The 16135-nt window shown below is 37.1% G+C and overlaps 1 protein-coding gene across 1 annotated transcript; it reads left to right on the top strand.

Annotated features, from left to right (window-relative positions):
- Positions 1 to 1164: 1164 nt before the first annotated feature.
- On the top strand, positions 1165 to 15749 carry tnfsf10 (TNF superfamily member 10). Its single transcript, XM_042510793.1, has 6 exons — positions 1165 to 1308; positions 2548 to 2673; positions 8726 to 8771; positions 8968 to 9084; positions 9716 to 9960; positions 12569 to 15749. Exons 1-6 carry the CDS (start codon positions 1201 to 1203, stop codon positions 12776 to 12778), a joined length of 852 nt encoding a protein of 283 aa, XP_042366727.1. The 5' UTR covers positions 1165 to 1200; the 3' UTR covers positions 12779 to 15749.
- Positions 15750 to 16135: the final 386 nt, after the last annotated feature.

The raw sequence follows: 16135 nt of genomic DNA, 5'->3' as shown, positions 1-16135 counted from the left end.
TTAGAGCTTGTTTATCCAAAAAAAGTCCTAAAATCCTAGAAATGTCCTCAAGCTCTTAAAATGTTTTCCTAAAATTTCTAGAAACGTCCTAAAATCTTAGAAATGTAGTTAAATCCTAGAAATGTCTTAAATCCTGGAAATGTCCTTAATTTCTAAAAATGGCATTAAATCTTACAAATGTCCAAAAATTCTAGAAAGGGCCTCAAATGCTAGAAACACCCAAAAGTCAGACAAATGTCCTCAATTCCTTAAAATGTCCTTAATACCTAAAAGAGTCCTAAGTCCTAGAAATGTCCTAAAATCCTAGAAACGTCTTAAATCCTAGGAACATGTATGGGGCCGCTGTGACCGGCCCCTGGCCTCCTGTCATTTTGCAGAAATGGCCCCCACGCAGAGCAGGTTGAGCATCACTGGTTTAGAGATTCCTTAAGACTGAGATAAGGGGAAAACTTTGAATACTTTTGTGAACGTTTCCATTTAAGGAGAAGACTTAAGGGGGGTTTGTGCAACTTTAAGTCATTTTATGGGGTCCTCAGTTCATACTTTATGGAAACTCTGCTGGAAATGTTTGTTAAAAATTTTATCTTAATAACTTGGTATCTCGGCTACATGAGTCAGCATGCCGTAGCAAATAAGCCAAAACTAAAAAGCTTAATTTATGGTTTATCCCCAGAAAACACCCCTTAGTGACAGAGCTTAAATCCCAAATGTGCTCTTCAGCGATGCAGAGTATTTAAATCATTAATATAAATGATTAAAACTTTAATTTATGTGAGTTTAAACTCTATATGATGGTGATAAAAGCCATGTACGTGCCAAAATTCAGCTGCTGTGCCACTCTGTGCATGTTTTTAAACATTATCTGACATCATATTCTGATGTTAAAGGTGTTTTTCTCCCTGTAAAGCCCAACACAAAGATCTGCTGCAAAGATACGAGCGTTCACAATAAACTTTAAGGCTATCTGTGTTTTTCCAGCACAGAAATGAAACAATAATCTCACCAGGAGAAATTCAAAGAGGGAAAATAGCTCTTGTTCTCCGGACCGGCCCCGCCTCCTCCTCCTCCTCCTCCTGCATGCAGGGGACTGGGAGGGAGGGTAGAAGTTAAGGAGTCAGCTCTCTGCCATTGTTCTTGTTCTGGAAGTCTGAGAACGGGACGGGACGGCGCTGGTCGGGTACCGGACGGCGGTCTGTCGTTATGACGGGCTCCGGTCCGAAGCTCGGGGTGCTTCTGCTGCTGGCGGTGCTGCTGCAGACTGTGGTTGTCACCATCACCGTGCTGCACTTTACCACGGCTCTCAACTCGGTAAGGACAAAAGTGGAGGTTTTGGGGTGAAAGAACCGGAGACGCGCGGAGGCTTTTACGCATCGTCGCGCAGCGCGCACCGCGAAGTTATTCCGCTTTTGAACGCAGCTTTGAGAAAACTTTCTGCTGACCTTGAACGCTACACTGTAACTTCTATAAACTTGAATGCGCAATTTATTGCTGACAGTTTTGGGGGGAGTTCGTTTTAATGCGCTCTAGTTCTGCCGTTGCGCTCCAGAGCACAAATACGCCAGATTTCTTTTTCTTTTTGCGCACTATGAAATACAGGCCACATATATTTGCTTTAGCAGAAAAATAGAGAAAATGTGCACGATGCAGCTTCATGCATTTTGCTATTCTCTGCATTTGCAAACACAGAAAAAGAGGTCAAGGAAGTAAAGAGCTCTGGCAGCTGCAGAGGTGGCCTGTGCAGCTATTTTTATGATTAGCTGTGATTATCAGGAAGAGTTGTGTGTGTGTGTGTGTGTGTGTGTGCGTGTGCGTGCGTGTGCGCAGGACTCACTCTGCTTGTTTTGGTGAAGCCGGAGTCCTTTGGTTACCTGGATCCAGTCCAGCTCAGCTCTCAGTCTGTGTTTACAGGAATTAATCATTAAACCAGATGAGACGCAGGAGGAAATGAAACCTAATCAAATGACAAGCAAGAAATTATGTTGACTCAGGGTTTCAAGCAAAATTTTACACAATGATTATTAAGGTGTAAAAGTTGGATTATGCCCAATTTTTCTCCAAACAAAGCACCTCATTATTATACAGATGTATGTCTTAATGTAGAGCAACATCACTTTTCATATGAAAAAAAAACCAACAATGAGCAACTTGGCAAATGTTCCAGAAATTGCGAAAATTTAGTAAATTTCAAAAATAATTTGAAAAAAAGGTAGTAAAAAAAGATACTTGCATATTTAAAAATATGTTACAGAATTATTATAATTATTTAAGCACTTTTTCCAAATGTTTGCATTTTTTAAAAAAATTCTAATTTTCAGGTCATTTTCTTGTGCTTTTTACAAATTTCTTGCTATTTTTATGTCACTTCTTCCTTTGTTCCTCATTGTCTTATTCCCATGTTTTTTGCTTGGGTTTCTAAGAGTTAAATAAGTCAATAAAAGTCACTTCAAACAAAGAGGATACCTTCCTCAGGTGTGTCTGAAGAGAAATTAAAAGAGATGTTCGTTCTAATCGTTCGATGCCGTTCTTGACATTTCCACTCTGCTGCAGATGAAGGAGACGTTCGCCAGGAGCAGCGTTTCCTGTCTGACAGGCGCCGACCTGCAGAGCATCACGGCTGTTCGGGGGGATCCGTGCTGGCAGGTCACTCAGCAGCTTCACCTGCTCATAGAGAAGGTACTGTGAGGCGACAACAACCCCCAAACACTCCAAAACACACAAGTAAAATCTCAAAATCTGATAAAAACTCTCACTTTAAAGCTGAAACCAGTATGACTTCACTGCCCAACAGCACAGAATGACCTTCACATATCAGTATTTGTTGATCAGTGATGATTATTTGGCCAGCTGCTGAGATTTTTGGCTTTCAGAGCTCAATTTTTTTTTCTCCTTCGGTCTGCTGTGGATCAAAAAATCCCCACCCACTGGAGTTTGGAGACATTACTAATCCCCCCACACTTAAGCTGCAAAGGCCAACAAAGAAAATAATAAATCAGCTTTTAATGTTATCATTATTATTATTACACGGTCTATTATTGATGGTGCTTTTTACAGCTGGGAGTTTTCCACTGATGATTACATTTGAGTTGAGGTTTTCTCACATGTAAAGGGACTTTTTCAACCTGGACCTGATTTTCCCATGTTTCTGTGTCTAAGTGAGTAAAGGAGACTGCGATTTTTAAAACTGGTCCAATATTGAGGAGACAGCTGCAGCTGAGAGCCACGAAACCGGCTGCAATGTAACCACTCCGGGCACGTTTGCACCGTCACTGTACATCCACTTTGCCTCGGATTGTTATTTGTAGTGTCTGGCAACATTATGGAAGATTTCTACAGAGAAAGATCTTTTTGTGTAACCAGAAACAGCCGAGAAATCACCATCGTCAAACCCACCAAACTCCATTTAAATAAACACTCATTTTATCAGCGTAAAACACACTTCATTCAAAGTCAGCAGAAACAAAATACAACTCACAAAAGCCACCTTAATTTGTTTTTCCATTATTCCGACAACCACCAACTCTGATTTGGTTGAAATAAACTCTTAATTCACCCAGTTAGATGCAACAATATGCTGGATTTACAAACGCTAAAGTTACTGTTTATTTAAATGGAGTCTGGTGGGTTTGAAGATAGTGATTTCGGGGATTTTTCTGGTTAAACAAAAAGGATCTTACTCTTGAACAAAAAATGTCTATTTCTGTAGGATCATTTTGTTATTGTTGTCAGGATTTTAGAAAACTAATCTCAGCCTGTCAGTAGCAAAAACAAACGCTTTTAGTGGACTTAACACTTTGAAACCTGGATCTCTTTTCTTGTGCCGCGTTCAGACACCTTGAACAGTATTAAAACCTTTGAAACCTTTAAAACTTTGAGCAATTTGGTGAGATTTCTTTCAAAAACATGGATAAAAACAGCGATGAAAAACTTGGTAAGAAATGGTCCACAATTTGCAAGAAATTAGTTGATTTAAAAAAATATCTATATATTTAAAAAAAAAAAAAAGTCTAGGGGAAAAAGGAAAAAAGATAATATGTAAAAGCTAATTATCATTATTACATATTTAAAGATATGGAAGAGAATTATTATTATTATTATTATTATTTATTGTGGGTCACTTACATATTTTTCATTTTATTCATTTATTTTACAAATTTTCAAGTAATATATGTATTTTTTAAAACTTTTTAATAATTTCTTGTTAATTTTATGTCTTTTCTTCTTTTGTTGCTCATTGCCGTCTTCCTATATTTTGGAAAGAAATCAAGCCAATTTGTTTATTTTTCAAAGAGTTACACTGACGCTGCAAACACGCCCGGAGTGGTTACACTGCAGCACAACGCGCTCTCGCCTAATAGTGGACCACTTAAAAAAAAAAAAAAAAGAAAGTTGTCCCCCTAAGTCATTTAGACAGAAAAACATGGGAATATTACGTCCAAAAAAGTCAATAACAGTAATTAGTTGATCACAGCTAATGTTTAGGTAAACAATCAATTGTTCCAGTTTTTATTAACAGCAAAAATGCCACAAATTCTCGGTCAACTCTCTCAAATGTGAGTGTTTGAAGTAGTAAAGACTTTATATCACTTTTTTCACATATGCAGCAGTAGACCTGGAAACACACTTAGATGTGTAAAATTGTTGTAACTCCCCTTAAATCTTACTTTCTATCCTTTTAAGTTCTTGTGCCTGATAAAACACATGTATTCTCTTGCATCATATAAGCAAGACGTGGCAGTACATCATTTCTTTTTGACATCAAGAAGTTGCACCATGTGAAACTGCTTAAAACTGGATGGGTACTGTGCAGTGGAAAGATTATTTTTCATTCTGACAGAGGAGTGTTGTTCACATTCCTGTCTGCAGAAAAGGTGAATTTCTGCACATGTAACAAGGAAAAAGGTGTGCAGAAGCTCAGCGTTTCTCCTCATCGCCTCACTGTTGCACTGACAGACATGTTCGGTCATTCCCGTGAACGCACGCTACAGTTTATTTTGACCGCAGTGCGTTACTTTGTGGAGGGGACCATGCGCGGAACAGGTCGAATAATGTGGGTCAACTTTACAAAATGAAGAAAATATAATTACATTTTATGTCAACTTAATTTGATTTAAAGTATGCATAAATTTAAACTCATAGTTACATTTTCTAACATCTTTCATTGGTTTTCTACATTTTTGTCAGATTTTAAATTGTACCCTTCAAACACTTCATTTCATGCATTTTGATGATTTTTTATCCTCCAATTTGTGCATTTTCTGCATCAATTAATGGAAATCTACACCTGCATGTAAGTGCATTATTAGTTAATAAATGAAGTTATTATTATATTATCATTATTGTTATTATTCGGGGCTTCCTGTGTTGCTGATATCTGAACATTAGCAGGAGAAGAAAAAAATGCTGAAATGATCCGAATCACTGTCTGCGGACGCACAATGAGCTCCTTCATAGCTGGAGATGTGATGTGATCCTGTGTGGTTTAATCAGCGCAGGAATGTGTTCACCTGCCCTGCTCTCTCTCTCTCTCTCTCACACACACACACACACACACACACACACACACACACACACACACACACACACATACACACACCGCGTTCTTTTTCCTTTGCTTGCTATTTGTGCGTATTGTTTGTTTTCGTTCCCCTCTCCTCCGACTGACTTTGCTGCTCTCTTGAAAAACACACGCCGGGTATTTTCTGACTCAGCTGCTTGATTAAATTTAGTTCCGAATATAAACACGTATCCGGGACAGTCTGAGCTCGGACATCAGGATTCTGCTTTTAACTCGGGACGCAGAGTGAAAGCACATTTACGGCTACCGCGGAGTTAAAAATGACTTTTTCTCATCTTGTGTTCTGCTTTTATTCATCTCCAGATATCTGCACGGACACATTTCCCACGACTTTACCTAAACGTGTTTCATTGAGCCAACTTATCAGACAAATAAAGTAGGAATTTTAGTGAAAAACACCCTGATTTTAAGTTGCTGGCAGCTGTCAGAAATTGGATAAGCATGCAGAGAGATTTTGTCAAGGATTCATGTATATTTTTATCAAAACATTTCCATGGCGTTTAGGCAAATTTTAAAGATAAAACAGTCTCTGAAACAACCATCTATACTCCTTATCATCATTTTTTAATTTCTATATAATAGCTTTTTTTTTTAAAACATAATATTCTAAAAAAATATGAAGAGATTAGAACTGAATATTTGAATACGACAACAGGACTGCTGTTCAAATAATTTTTCCAGGAATGGGGAGGGACTTTTTAAAAAAAAATTTACACACACATAAAATAACATAACATAACATACAACTTAAAATGGCTGTATTTCGCATTTACTTTACTGGCGTGTTTTTTTTTTGGTTTTTTTTTTGGCCCTTTTTAAAGAAACCATTTGGCGTTCTTGTGTTCTCTAAAATTCAGATGATTTTTTAAAACAGAAAATTTTGTCAATTTTTTTTGTAATTTTTGGCAATTTTTAAGGGGAAAAAATAGTAATTTTTGTTTTTATTCTTTAGAATTTTTAAATGAATTTATAAGGCAGAGTTTTGGAGATTCTTTTTGTTCACTGACATTTTTTGGTGACATTTAAAGAAAGCATGTTCTCCAAACCTGAAGGTTTTAAAAATCACCAAAAATTGCACCATTTATTAGTCAGAAACTATAAAAATGAAAAAATATTGTTAGATTTTCACATTTCTGACAGTCCTTGAACACATCATGTGTTATTACACAGGTTTGTGAAATTAAATTCATGATTTTCCCAAAATTTTCAGAGTATATTTCATTTTCCAAAACTTTTCCAGGCCTGGAGATTTCAAAGATTTCTTTTCCAAGTTTTTCATGAGTGTACAAACGCTGTTTGAGCTTGTGCTTGCTGAAGCGCTTCCTTTTATACGTCAGCAGCATCTTGTATTTGGGGGGCAGAAAAATCAATTGTCTCAGATAAAACCTGCAGATCTTCCTTTAAATTTCATCCTGTTAAATTTGAGTAAATCCTGAGTAACTACAGACGTCTTTCACCCATAAATTCTGTCTCCCGCTGACAGCCTGCGAGTAAATTCAGCTCATAAATGAGTTGTTTTCTTTCACCTTCGTCTCAGTTGTTGCTGAAGCTGTAAAAATATTTTTAAAAGGGGAAACCATTAACCTCCGTAACCCTTACTGGCAACCAGCAGGAGCCACGGTGATACTGGGAGACTTCTCTGCTTCTGAACAAAGACTGTTTATTACAGTTCAACTTTAAAATGACCATAAAATCTATTTAAACGTTGTTTGTCTTTTCTCTAAAGCTTTCCGAAGGTGCCTCTTTTCATCGTGTTTTTTTCTTTTATGTTTTTTGCAAACACGCTGGTATAAACACATCCAGAATCCACTAAAGCCCAGAAAATCGTTTTCATCAGTTTGGCAGTGGTTGCATCTTTTGTTTCAGCCAAGCGGTCGTGTGAAGGAACGTAAAACACGAGGAGCTGGGAGAGAGGTCGATTACCAGAGAGGGATCAGTTTCAGACGTGAACACGAAGGCTCCTTTTTTATTCCTGATCCGCATGTCAGCACGAGTTCGGGGTTAAAGTCAAACAAAGAGCTGCTGGACACAGAGTTCCTGCACAAAAAGCATGGAATTACATTTTTAGGAATTTCCAGGTCTGGGTTAACTTTTTTAAGCATCAAACACTTAATTTCCTGCATTCTTGTAAATTTTTATGCAGCAGTTTATGGTGGAAATGTCTTTTTTATGTTACGGTAAACACAAAAATTCAAAGTATAAAAGTATAATAAAATATAATGCAGTGAGGGTTGCTTTCAAATATGTACGCTCCCATAGTGGTGAAATGTAACTAAGTACATTTACTGAAGTACTGCACAGTACAAATTTGAGGTACTTTTTATTTTACTTGTGTATTTTCTTATTATGCCACTTTATACTTTTACTCCATTAAATTTCAGAAGAAAATATTATACTTATTCCTGCACTACTTGTATCTAAATGCTTTAGTTACTCATCAAATTAAGATTTTTGCATAAAAACTTACCAAAAGGTTATAAAGTATGATATTTAGTAATAAATTCATTTACCCAACAGTTTTTAAAAGTACAGCTGCGATGATCAGTTGATTAATTAATAAATTAATGAGTCGATGGACAGAAAAATCATTGCATAAACTGTTTTGATAAACATTTTAGTTTTGGGGTTTTTTTCTCATTGTTTTAAAATAAGTTTGAGGTTTTGGGGGAATGTTTTTTTTTTAATCATTTAAAATGTTGTGGGGTGGTTTTTATTTATTTTTTATAATTTTGATGGTTCTTGGGGGTGTTTTTTTCTTTTTTAAATAATTTTGAGTTTTTTGTGGGGTAATTTCTTGCTAATTTTTGGGCCACTTCTTAAGTTGCTCATTGCCTCTTTCTCGTGTTTTTGAAATAAATCATCAATGTGCTCAAGTTTCAAAGGGTTAACAGTTGGATTTAAAAACAACTTATTCGCACTATAAACATCCAGCTATGTGTGCTCAGATGTCAAATGTGGTCTGAAAAGAAAAAACACAAAAAAAAGACAAGTCTGGGATTTTGAGTCTTGAAAAGTTTGGAGTTTTGAAATGCAGAATGCGTAGGACCCCTGCAGAACACAGAGTGTAATTACGTTGATTTAATTTATAAATGAAGTTTTGGGTTGATGTTTTTGGGGGTTTAATAAAGTTTTCTGCCGTTCTTCCTGCAGTCTCTGTCTCAGCGTTACCAGAAGCAGATTTCGTCGGCCGTCAGAGGTGAGAAAACTGAACCGTATGTTGAGCATTGATGCATCTTTAGACGACCTGTTTCCGTTTAGGATTCTGACGCAGTTTACTTCAACAGATAACAGACCAATGTCCCTCAAACATTTGCACGCTGTGGTTTGTTTACACGTGTTATTTATTCGCTGACAGATTTTTGAACCTTTTCATTCCTTTTTTCCCACGTTAGACGAGGTTTCTCGGGTGCTGCCCTCACTGGTGATGGTGGACAGAGCTTCAACTCGCCCTAAAGTCGCGGCCCATGTCACGGGAAGCTTTGTGCCCAAACTGGAGCGAGACGGAGGAGGTGAGTCCGGCAGAAATCAACTGTCTCAATTTATCAAAGTCTTGTCTGTGGTTTAATTTAAAATTTATTTATTTATTTTTAGCTATTTTTAACTACAGACTGAAATCTAAATAAATGGGACTGAAATTTTTTCTCAAATATTTTACTACAAATCTCGCAAATTTGTAAGAAATTAGTAAAACAACAGATAATAAAAAAAAAAAAATAGAAATAAGATCCAAAAAAAGATTAAAATTGTAAAAATTCTGTAGAATAATATAAATCTGTAAAAAAATATAAATATCTAATTATGATAATAAGATTAACTTCTGTGAAAATGTTCATTAGCTTCTTTAAAAATAATTTTCCTACTCTATTAATTTCTTGCAATTTACAGGACTTTTCTTGCCAAGTTGCCTTTTCCCCACGTGACTAAAATTTCAAAAAAATCGCTCCAATTTTCACAGAGTTCAGTTTTAACAACTTGTGAAAGGAGGAGAAGTGATGTCAATCAAGGTTTCAAGGGGTTAAATAAAAGATAAATATACAAAAATAAAATCTTTACTTTCTTGGTGGAAATCAGCTTTTACATCAAATCTTCACTTTCTAGTTTTGTGGTTTTATTCTGATTGTGTTTGTTTGTTTTCTACAGCTCCGGTCTCCGCCGGGCGCCGAGTTCAGGGCCAGAAGATCTCGTGGTGGGAGGGCCAGAAGGGGCTGGCGTTCCTCCAGGACGTCCAGCTGGTGGACGGGGAGCTGGTGGTGCCGCAGCCCGGCCTCTACTACGTCTACGCCCAGACGTACTTCAGACACACCCACTCCCTGGAGGAGGAGGGCGAGGACGGCGAGGAGGCGGAGGACAGAGGGAGACCCCTGCTGCAGTACGTCTATAAAAAGGTGATATATCCACTCTGATATTCATTCCTCCTGCTGCACAATGTCTCTTCAGTCTTTTCTGTTTCTGCTCCTCCACCCCTTTAGTTTTTAATTATTTGGCTCGACACGAATCTGACTCATCAGCTGCCATTTTATGGAGATTCTGACTCACCTCTTCTGTCACAAGTCATTATAACGATTATTTAAACTGCACCGTCCCTCACGTAGATTTATTTATAAAGTACCTAATATGCAGCCCAAAGTGCTTTAAAGGATAAACTGAAAAAGTCAAAAAGAAGATTAAAAAACAGAAATAAAAGATATATACTAAAAATTACAACAATAAAATGGTACAATTAATTTTTATTGTTTTAAAAAATAATAATATATTAAAAATCAAAAAATCAAAGAAAATGAAAAAAAAAGTAAAAATAAATACCAGGGATAAAAATTTAAAATCCTATGATTAAAACTTTCAAACTAAGGAAATCACTCTTAATTTACAGCCAAATTTAAAAACTAAGTATTTAATTCACTTTTTAAAATAGTGTTTAAATTGATTTATTTGGATCAAATAAACTTTGATTTTCTACCTAATTTACCTTTAATTTTACTGCCCAGTTTTAAAAGCTCGTGTTTATTTTATATCCACTCCCGTCACTTTTCAATGAACTCTTTTGAAAACAAATTGGATAAATTCAGGTCAACAAAGGATATTTCACATAATTTTAAAGATGATTTGTGTAATTATTGTCGTTTTAATGTGGTATTGTTTTACGGTTTGGAGGATTTCAGAGGATTTAAAATTCTTTTTCCTATAAATTTCAATAAATTCTGTGCCAAGTCCATTTATATATATATATATATATATATTTATATATATATATATATATTATTAGATTTTTATTTTTTTCATTTTTTGGATTTGTTTTTATTTGATACCAGACAGTAGAGAATCAGACAGGAAACGTGTGCAGACAGTGAAGGTCGTCAGAGGTCACATTGAAACGTGGGACGTTGTGTTTACACAGTATGCAGCTCGACCGTGTTCAAATTAAATTTAATCTTTAAGTTTTTGTTGCACTGAACGCAGCAGACGGATGATTCACGGCAGATGAGAAACTCAGGAGGGTCTGACTAATCAGATCGTGTGACGAATGTAAATCCAGACAGCAAGTAAGTGTGTGTGTGTGTGTGTGTGTGTGTGTGTGTGCGCGCTCGCGTGCGCATTAAAGCAATTCTGTAGGATTAAAAAAAAATGATTTAAAGATAAATTTAGTCATTTTTTCACGTAAAAATGTATTATTTTGTTGTGAATTGTTTTCTGTTTGGTTTCTGTATACTGAGACAAAGAAGTGAAGTGTGGAGTCTTCACTGTTTTGTCACTTTAATTTTGTTTTTTTTGTGCGTGCTAGTTGAGGTTCAGTTGACAATTATGTAGAGACAGATGTCCAAAAAAGAGCTTAAAAGTCAATTTCTGCAAAAAAAAACCCTGTTCAGTCCAGTTAGCAGCACATTAGCTGGGTATGATTGATTATTGATTATTACTGCACTATTTCTTATGTCTGAACTGTTAAATTTGCACTATTCATCCCATTTTCACAATATTAAGTCACTGCGTAACAGAAATAATCGCTCACTTTCCATTTATACTTGAAGCTGGAGCTTGTTTGTTCTCATATGTGCCTCCCTTAACTTTAATTTCATTACTTTTATTCTGTACTTACCTACTTTTTATACTTTTTCTATTCATCATTTTGTGGCTTCAACTGCACAACTGCCTTCTGACCGGTGACCTAAATTTGTCAGAAATTCATCTGGGCGTCATCTGGAGCAGTTGACGCGGCCGCAGTCTGCCCCGTAAACTGCTCTGCACATGACGCCAGATGAAGCTGATATTTTGTCTGATGCAAAAGTGAGTCATGATGCTTGAATACTGGGTCAAAACCAGGCTCCAAACACACAGCGTGCGCCAAGCCTACTGCTTATTAACAGGTTTTATGAGTCCAGCTGTTTTTGTGTCATAATGAAGATTAAGATGAGATTGAGATGATGAGATTAAGGCATTTTGCGAGAATGTGTGCATTGATGAAAATCGATTACAGTTAGATTTTATCTTCGTTTTGACCATAAATGACGCCAACTAGTGATGCAACAACATCACTAGTAAATCAGTTATTTGACCGTCTGATACTGTTTGTGGAGTGTTTTGTTAACCCTGAAGGCTGAGCAAAAACATGGGAAGCAATCAAAGAAGAAATGACCCAAAAACTTTGTGAGAAATTAGTAAAAAGTACCTGAAAATGACTTAAAAAAAAACTGTAAAAAAAGAAAAAAAAAAAAAAAAAAGTAAAAGACCTTAAAAAAGTAATTATATAAATAAAATAATTCTATAACATAATTTTTAATTTAATTATGATTACTATAGGTATAGTTTTTACCTACCGTTTTCTTTTTTCCTTAGCTTTTTAAAAATAATTTTATAAATCTAATAATTTCTTGCAATTTGTGGGAAACTTCTTACCAAGTTGCTCACTGCTTTTTTTCTCCATATTTTTGAAAGAAATCACTCTGTGCACCACGTATCGGCCCTCCCTGCTCCTTCACTCACCTCTCCGTCTCCCTCCAGGTGAGCTCCTACCCGGTCCCCATCCTGCTGATGAAGACGAGCCGAACCTCCTGCTGGTCCCGGGGCTCCCAGTTCTCTCTTCACTCCGCCCACCAGGGGGGGCTGTTCCCGCTCAGCACCGGCGACCGCCTGTTCGTCACGGTGACCAACGCCTCCGCTGTGGACATGGACGAGAAGAGCAGTTTCTTTGGGGCGTTTCTCATCAGCTAGACACTCCGATGTTGGGATCGCGTATCACGTTTTTAATTTTTTTGTGATGCACCTGCAGCCTCTTGACCCAAAAAACTGCGACAGCGGGTCATGGGGGAAGTGCATCTTTGTCTTTTAGGATCACAAGGCGAATGAAATTTAACAACACTGGTTTGATGTTTGGAGCAGAGACTGATGTGGAGTTGGGCTGCGTGCATGCGTGAGAGCCGGTCAGACTATTACAGTAAGTTTGGCTCAGACTCAACAGAGATTAGAGTTTACTAACATTTCTTTAAGGCAGAACCACCGCAAAGCTGTGTTTGCCTCCACAAAGTCATAGCTGTGGACGGAGGTAATACGCTTTCAAGTTGTCTGGTTGTCCGTCTGTCCAGTTCCTGTAAAAACAATATCTCAAAAACGCCTTGAAGGAATTTTATTCAAATTTGGCACAAACGTCCACTTGAACTAATTGGATTTTGTTGGTCAAAGTCAAGGATCGAGATCAGTGTGAACTTGTAAATGCAATATCTCACAAACACCTTGAGGGAGTTCTTCAAATTTGGCACAAACATCCATTTAGACTTAAAAAATGAAATAATTAGATTTTGGTACCTCATAAACAGCTTGAGGAAATTTCTTTAAATTTAGCGAAAACGTTCACTTGAATTCAGATAATCAGATGAACTAATTCGATTTTGGATGTCACAGTTAAAGTTTAGTGTGACCTTGCATCTGTCTCATTCTCGTGAACGCAAAATCTCACAAACAACTCGAGGGAATTTCTTAAAATTTGGCACAAACATCCATTTGAACTTAACGGTAAACGGATTAGATTTTGGTGCTTATAGCTTATTCTTGTAAAAGACAGTATCTCAAGAACTTCTGGAGGGCGTTAACTCAAATGTAGCACAAACGTCCACTTGGGCTCAATAACAAATTGACTGTATTTTATAGGTCGAAGGTCAAATTCACCATGAACTTGCATCCGTGTCATTTTCATGAATATGATATCTCAAAAAGGCCTTGACCTAATTCCTTCAAATTTGGCACAAAAGTCAGTTTATTCTCAATAATGAGCTGATTAGATTTCAGTGATCAAAGGTCATAGGTCAAGGTCAATATAACCTTGCATCCATCTCATTCCCGTGAACATGATGACTCCTGAACACCTTCGTGGAGTTGCTTCAAATTCAGCGCAAACGTCTGTAAGGACTCAAGAATGAAGTGATTCGAATTTGGTCAAAGTTTACTGTGACCTCATAAAACATGTTTTTGGCTATAACTCAGGAATTCATGCGCTAATTATGACAGAACTTCACACAAATATCTTACAGGGTAAAATTATGAAGTGATGACATTTTATAACCAAAGAGTCAAAGGTCAGCTTCACTGTGAAATCATAATGTTCAGCCAAAACACTTTCCTGGCTAGTACTCAACAGAATAACTCAGAACAGACGGGGAGACATCTGGTCAGATACTGAATTGGTGACACCAATTTTGAAACTGTGTCGATTGTAGAAATCCTGTGTGTGTTAAGCGTCTATGTTTTCACAGACATGGATGCAAACTTGAACTTAAACTTGACTGGTGTGTTCAGGCTACAGCTGTGAGGTGGTAACTCTAGTTTAAGGTAAATTTAAGAGTGAAGAGCGGCACATTTTCTGAATTCCAAAGTTTTAAAGTTTAATAACAGATGAAAGATGAAATTTTAGACAAAACATACTAAAAAACATGGACCCTACATGATGCTGTTCTGCGCTGACATTCTGCACACAACAGCTGAATTCAGATGTGATTTGGCTCATTATATTTTTAACATTTTACTCTGACGCCTTGTTTCTAACTGGCTTTTTTCCTGTTGCTGGGATTCTTTTGATTTTTCCCACAGTAAATCCTTGGAGCAGTTGTGCACAAAAAAGCACATTTACAGGCGTTTGTCAGTGCTATAACCTCAAGCTATGGCGCCTAACATCATGCCATGTTTGAGGTCAACATGGTCGCTTTTCCAAACATTTTGAGGGTTACAAGCCTGAAGGGCTGTTGAATTCAGATTAAATTTAGATGTGATTTGCCTCGGTATATTCTTAACATTTTACTCCGATGGCTGAGTTAGAACTGGGTTTTTTTATCCTGTAACTGGGATTTTTTGGACTTTTCCCACAGTAAATCCTTGAAGCAGCTGTTTACAAAAAAGCACCATGACAGGCATTAGTTGGTGCTACAACCTCAAGCTATAGCAGACAAAATGACATGTTAAGGTCAATATGGTCACTTTTCTGAACATTTTGAGGGTGACAGGCCTGAAGGGCTATTTTTGTTTTTCTGATGGTTTATCATTTCCCTCTGAAAAGTGTTTTTGCAGTTTTCCTTCAGACAGTATATCGTAGACACGTGAAATTTTCAGCTGTGATTCGAAGTTTTGACCAATGTTGCTCCAGAAATAGGACCTGATGGGGGTGCTATAAGAAAACGTCAACTTTAGATCGTTCAATTTACACAAAACCTGCCTCATAAACCACTGAAGTTCACCTGCAAAATCTGGCCATAAATCAATGAGTTTGTCCAAACACATCACATTTTTAATTAATAATTTTCCAAACCCAAAATGGTTTAAAATGACCAATGGGAGGTAACGCCATTGCCGAAAAAGAGTGTAGCCAGGTCAAAATTTAGTTTTAAATGAATGAGTGTCTGTCTGATGGTCATAAATCCTTTTGGTTATCCTTCATGCAGGAGTGAGAAACTTTTAAAGGTCTCCATCGCTGCTGTCAATGTTTTTACAGCCCATGTTGCAGCTGTATTACTTTTTTGGTCATAATCTATCATAGCTAGATGCATTTTTAAAATTTAGACGTTGTCCTGAATGCAAAGCAGTACGTAAAACCGGCTCGTAACTCAACTCACAAATTCACAAACTCACCTATAACAGCTCACAGACTGTCCACATGCCAACCTGCAGCACCTGAAAGAAAGAAAAGTTGTACTTTAGACCTTTGGGTACTTTGCATATGTTACACTCAATCCATCTTATTGATTTTACAGCCTGCAGCGCAGTGATCTGCCTCAAAGAACTGTTAGTGCAAACCTCCAATCAGCTGAACATCAGTTAATATCTGAGTCCTTGGATGTGTGTTTGTGTAAAGATGTAAATATTGTGCTATATTTCATGTTTTTTATTTCCTGATAAGCCTGCAAATTCTGCAAAAATCTGGAGCTCTCCTCGAACTCTTCTTCTCGTTAATGTTCCCTCGGCGAGATGTTGAACATGTGGCTGGAAGCATTAACATCTGAGTCAATTTACCGATCGAGCGCTCCTGCTACCACTACTTGCAGACAGTTAGTTGAAAGCCATGTTGAAAGGTTAAACGCGGAAAAT

The sequence above is a fragment of the Plectropomus leopardus genome, chromosome 21, assembly GCF_008729295.1.
Source record: "Plectropomus leopardus isolate mb chromosome 21, YSFRI_Pleo_2.0, whole genome shotgun sequence".
Classification (NCBI taxonomy): Eukaryota; Metazoa; Chordata; class Actinopteri; order Perciformes; family Serranidae; genus Plectropomus; species Plectropomus leopardus.
This window is presented reverse-complemented; position numbering and strand designations above follow the sequence as displayed.

What these genes read in the sequence shown, in the direction of transcription:
- tnfsf10 (XM_042510793.1), top strand. Translation starts at nt 1,201, where the DNA reads ATGACGGGCTCCGGTCCGAAGCTCGGGGTGCTTCTGCTGCTGGCGGTG. An exon ending in ACTGGAGCGAGACGGAGGAG is followed by an intron (nt 9,085 to 9,715) that starts GTGAGTCCGGCA and finishes TGTTTTCTACAG; the next exon opens with CTCCGGTCTCCGCCGGGCGC. An exon ending in TGCAGTACGTCTATAAAAAG is followed by an intron (nt 9,961 to 12,568) that starts GTGATATATCCA and finishes GTCTCCCTCCAG; the next exon opens with GTGAGCTCCTACCCGGTCCC.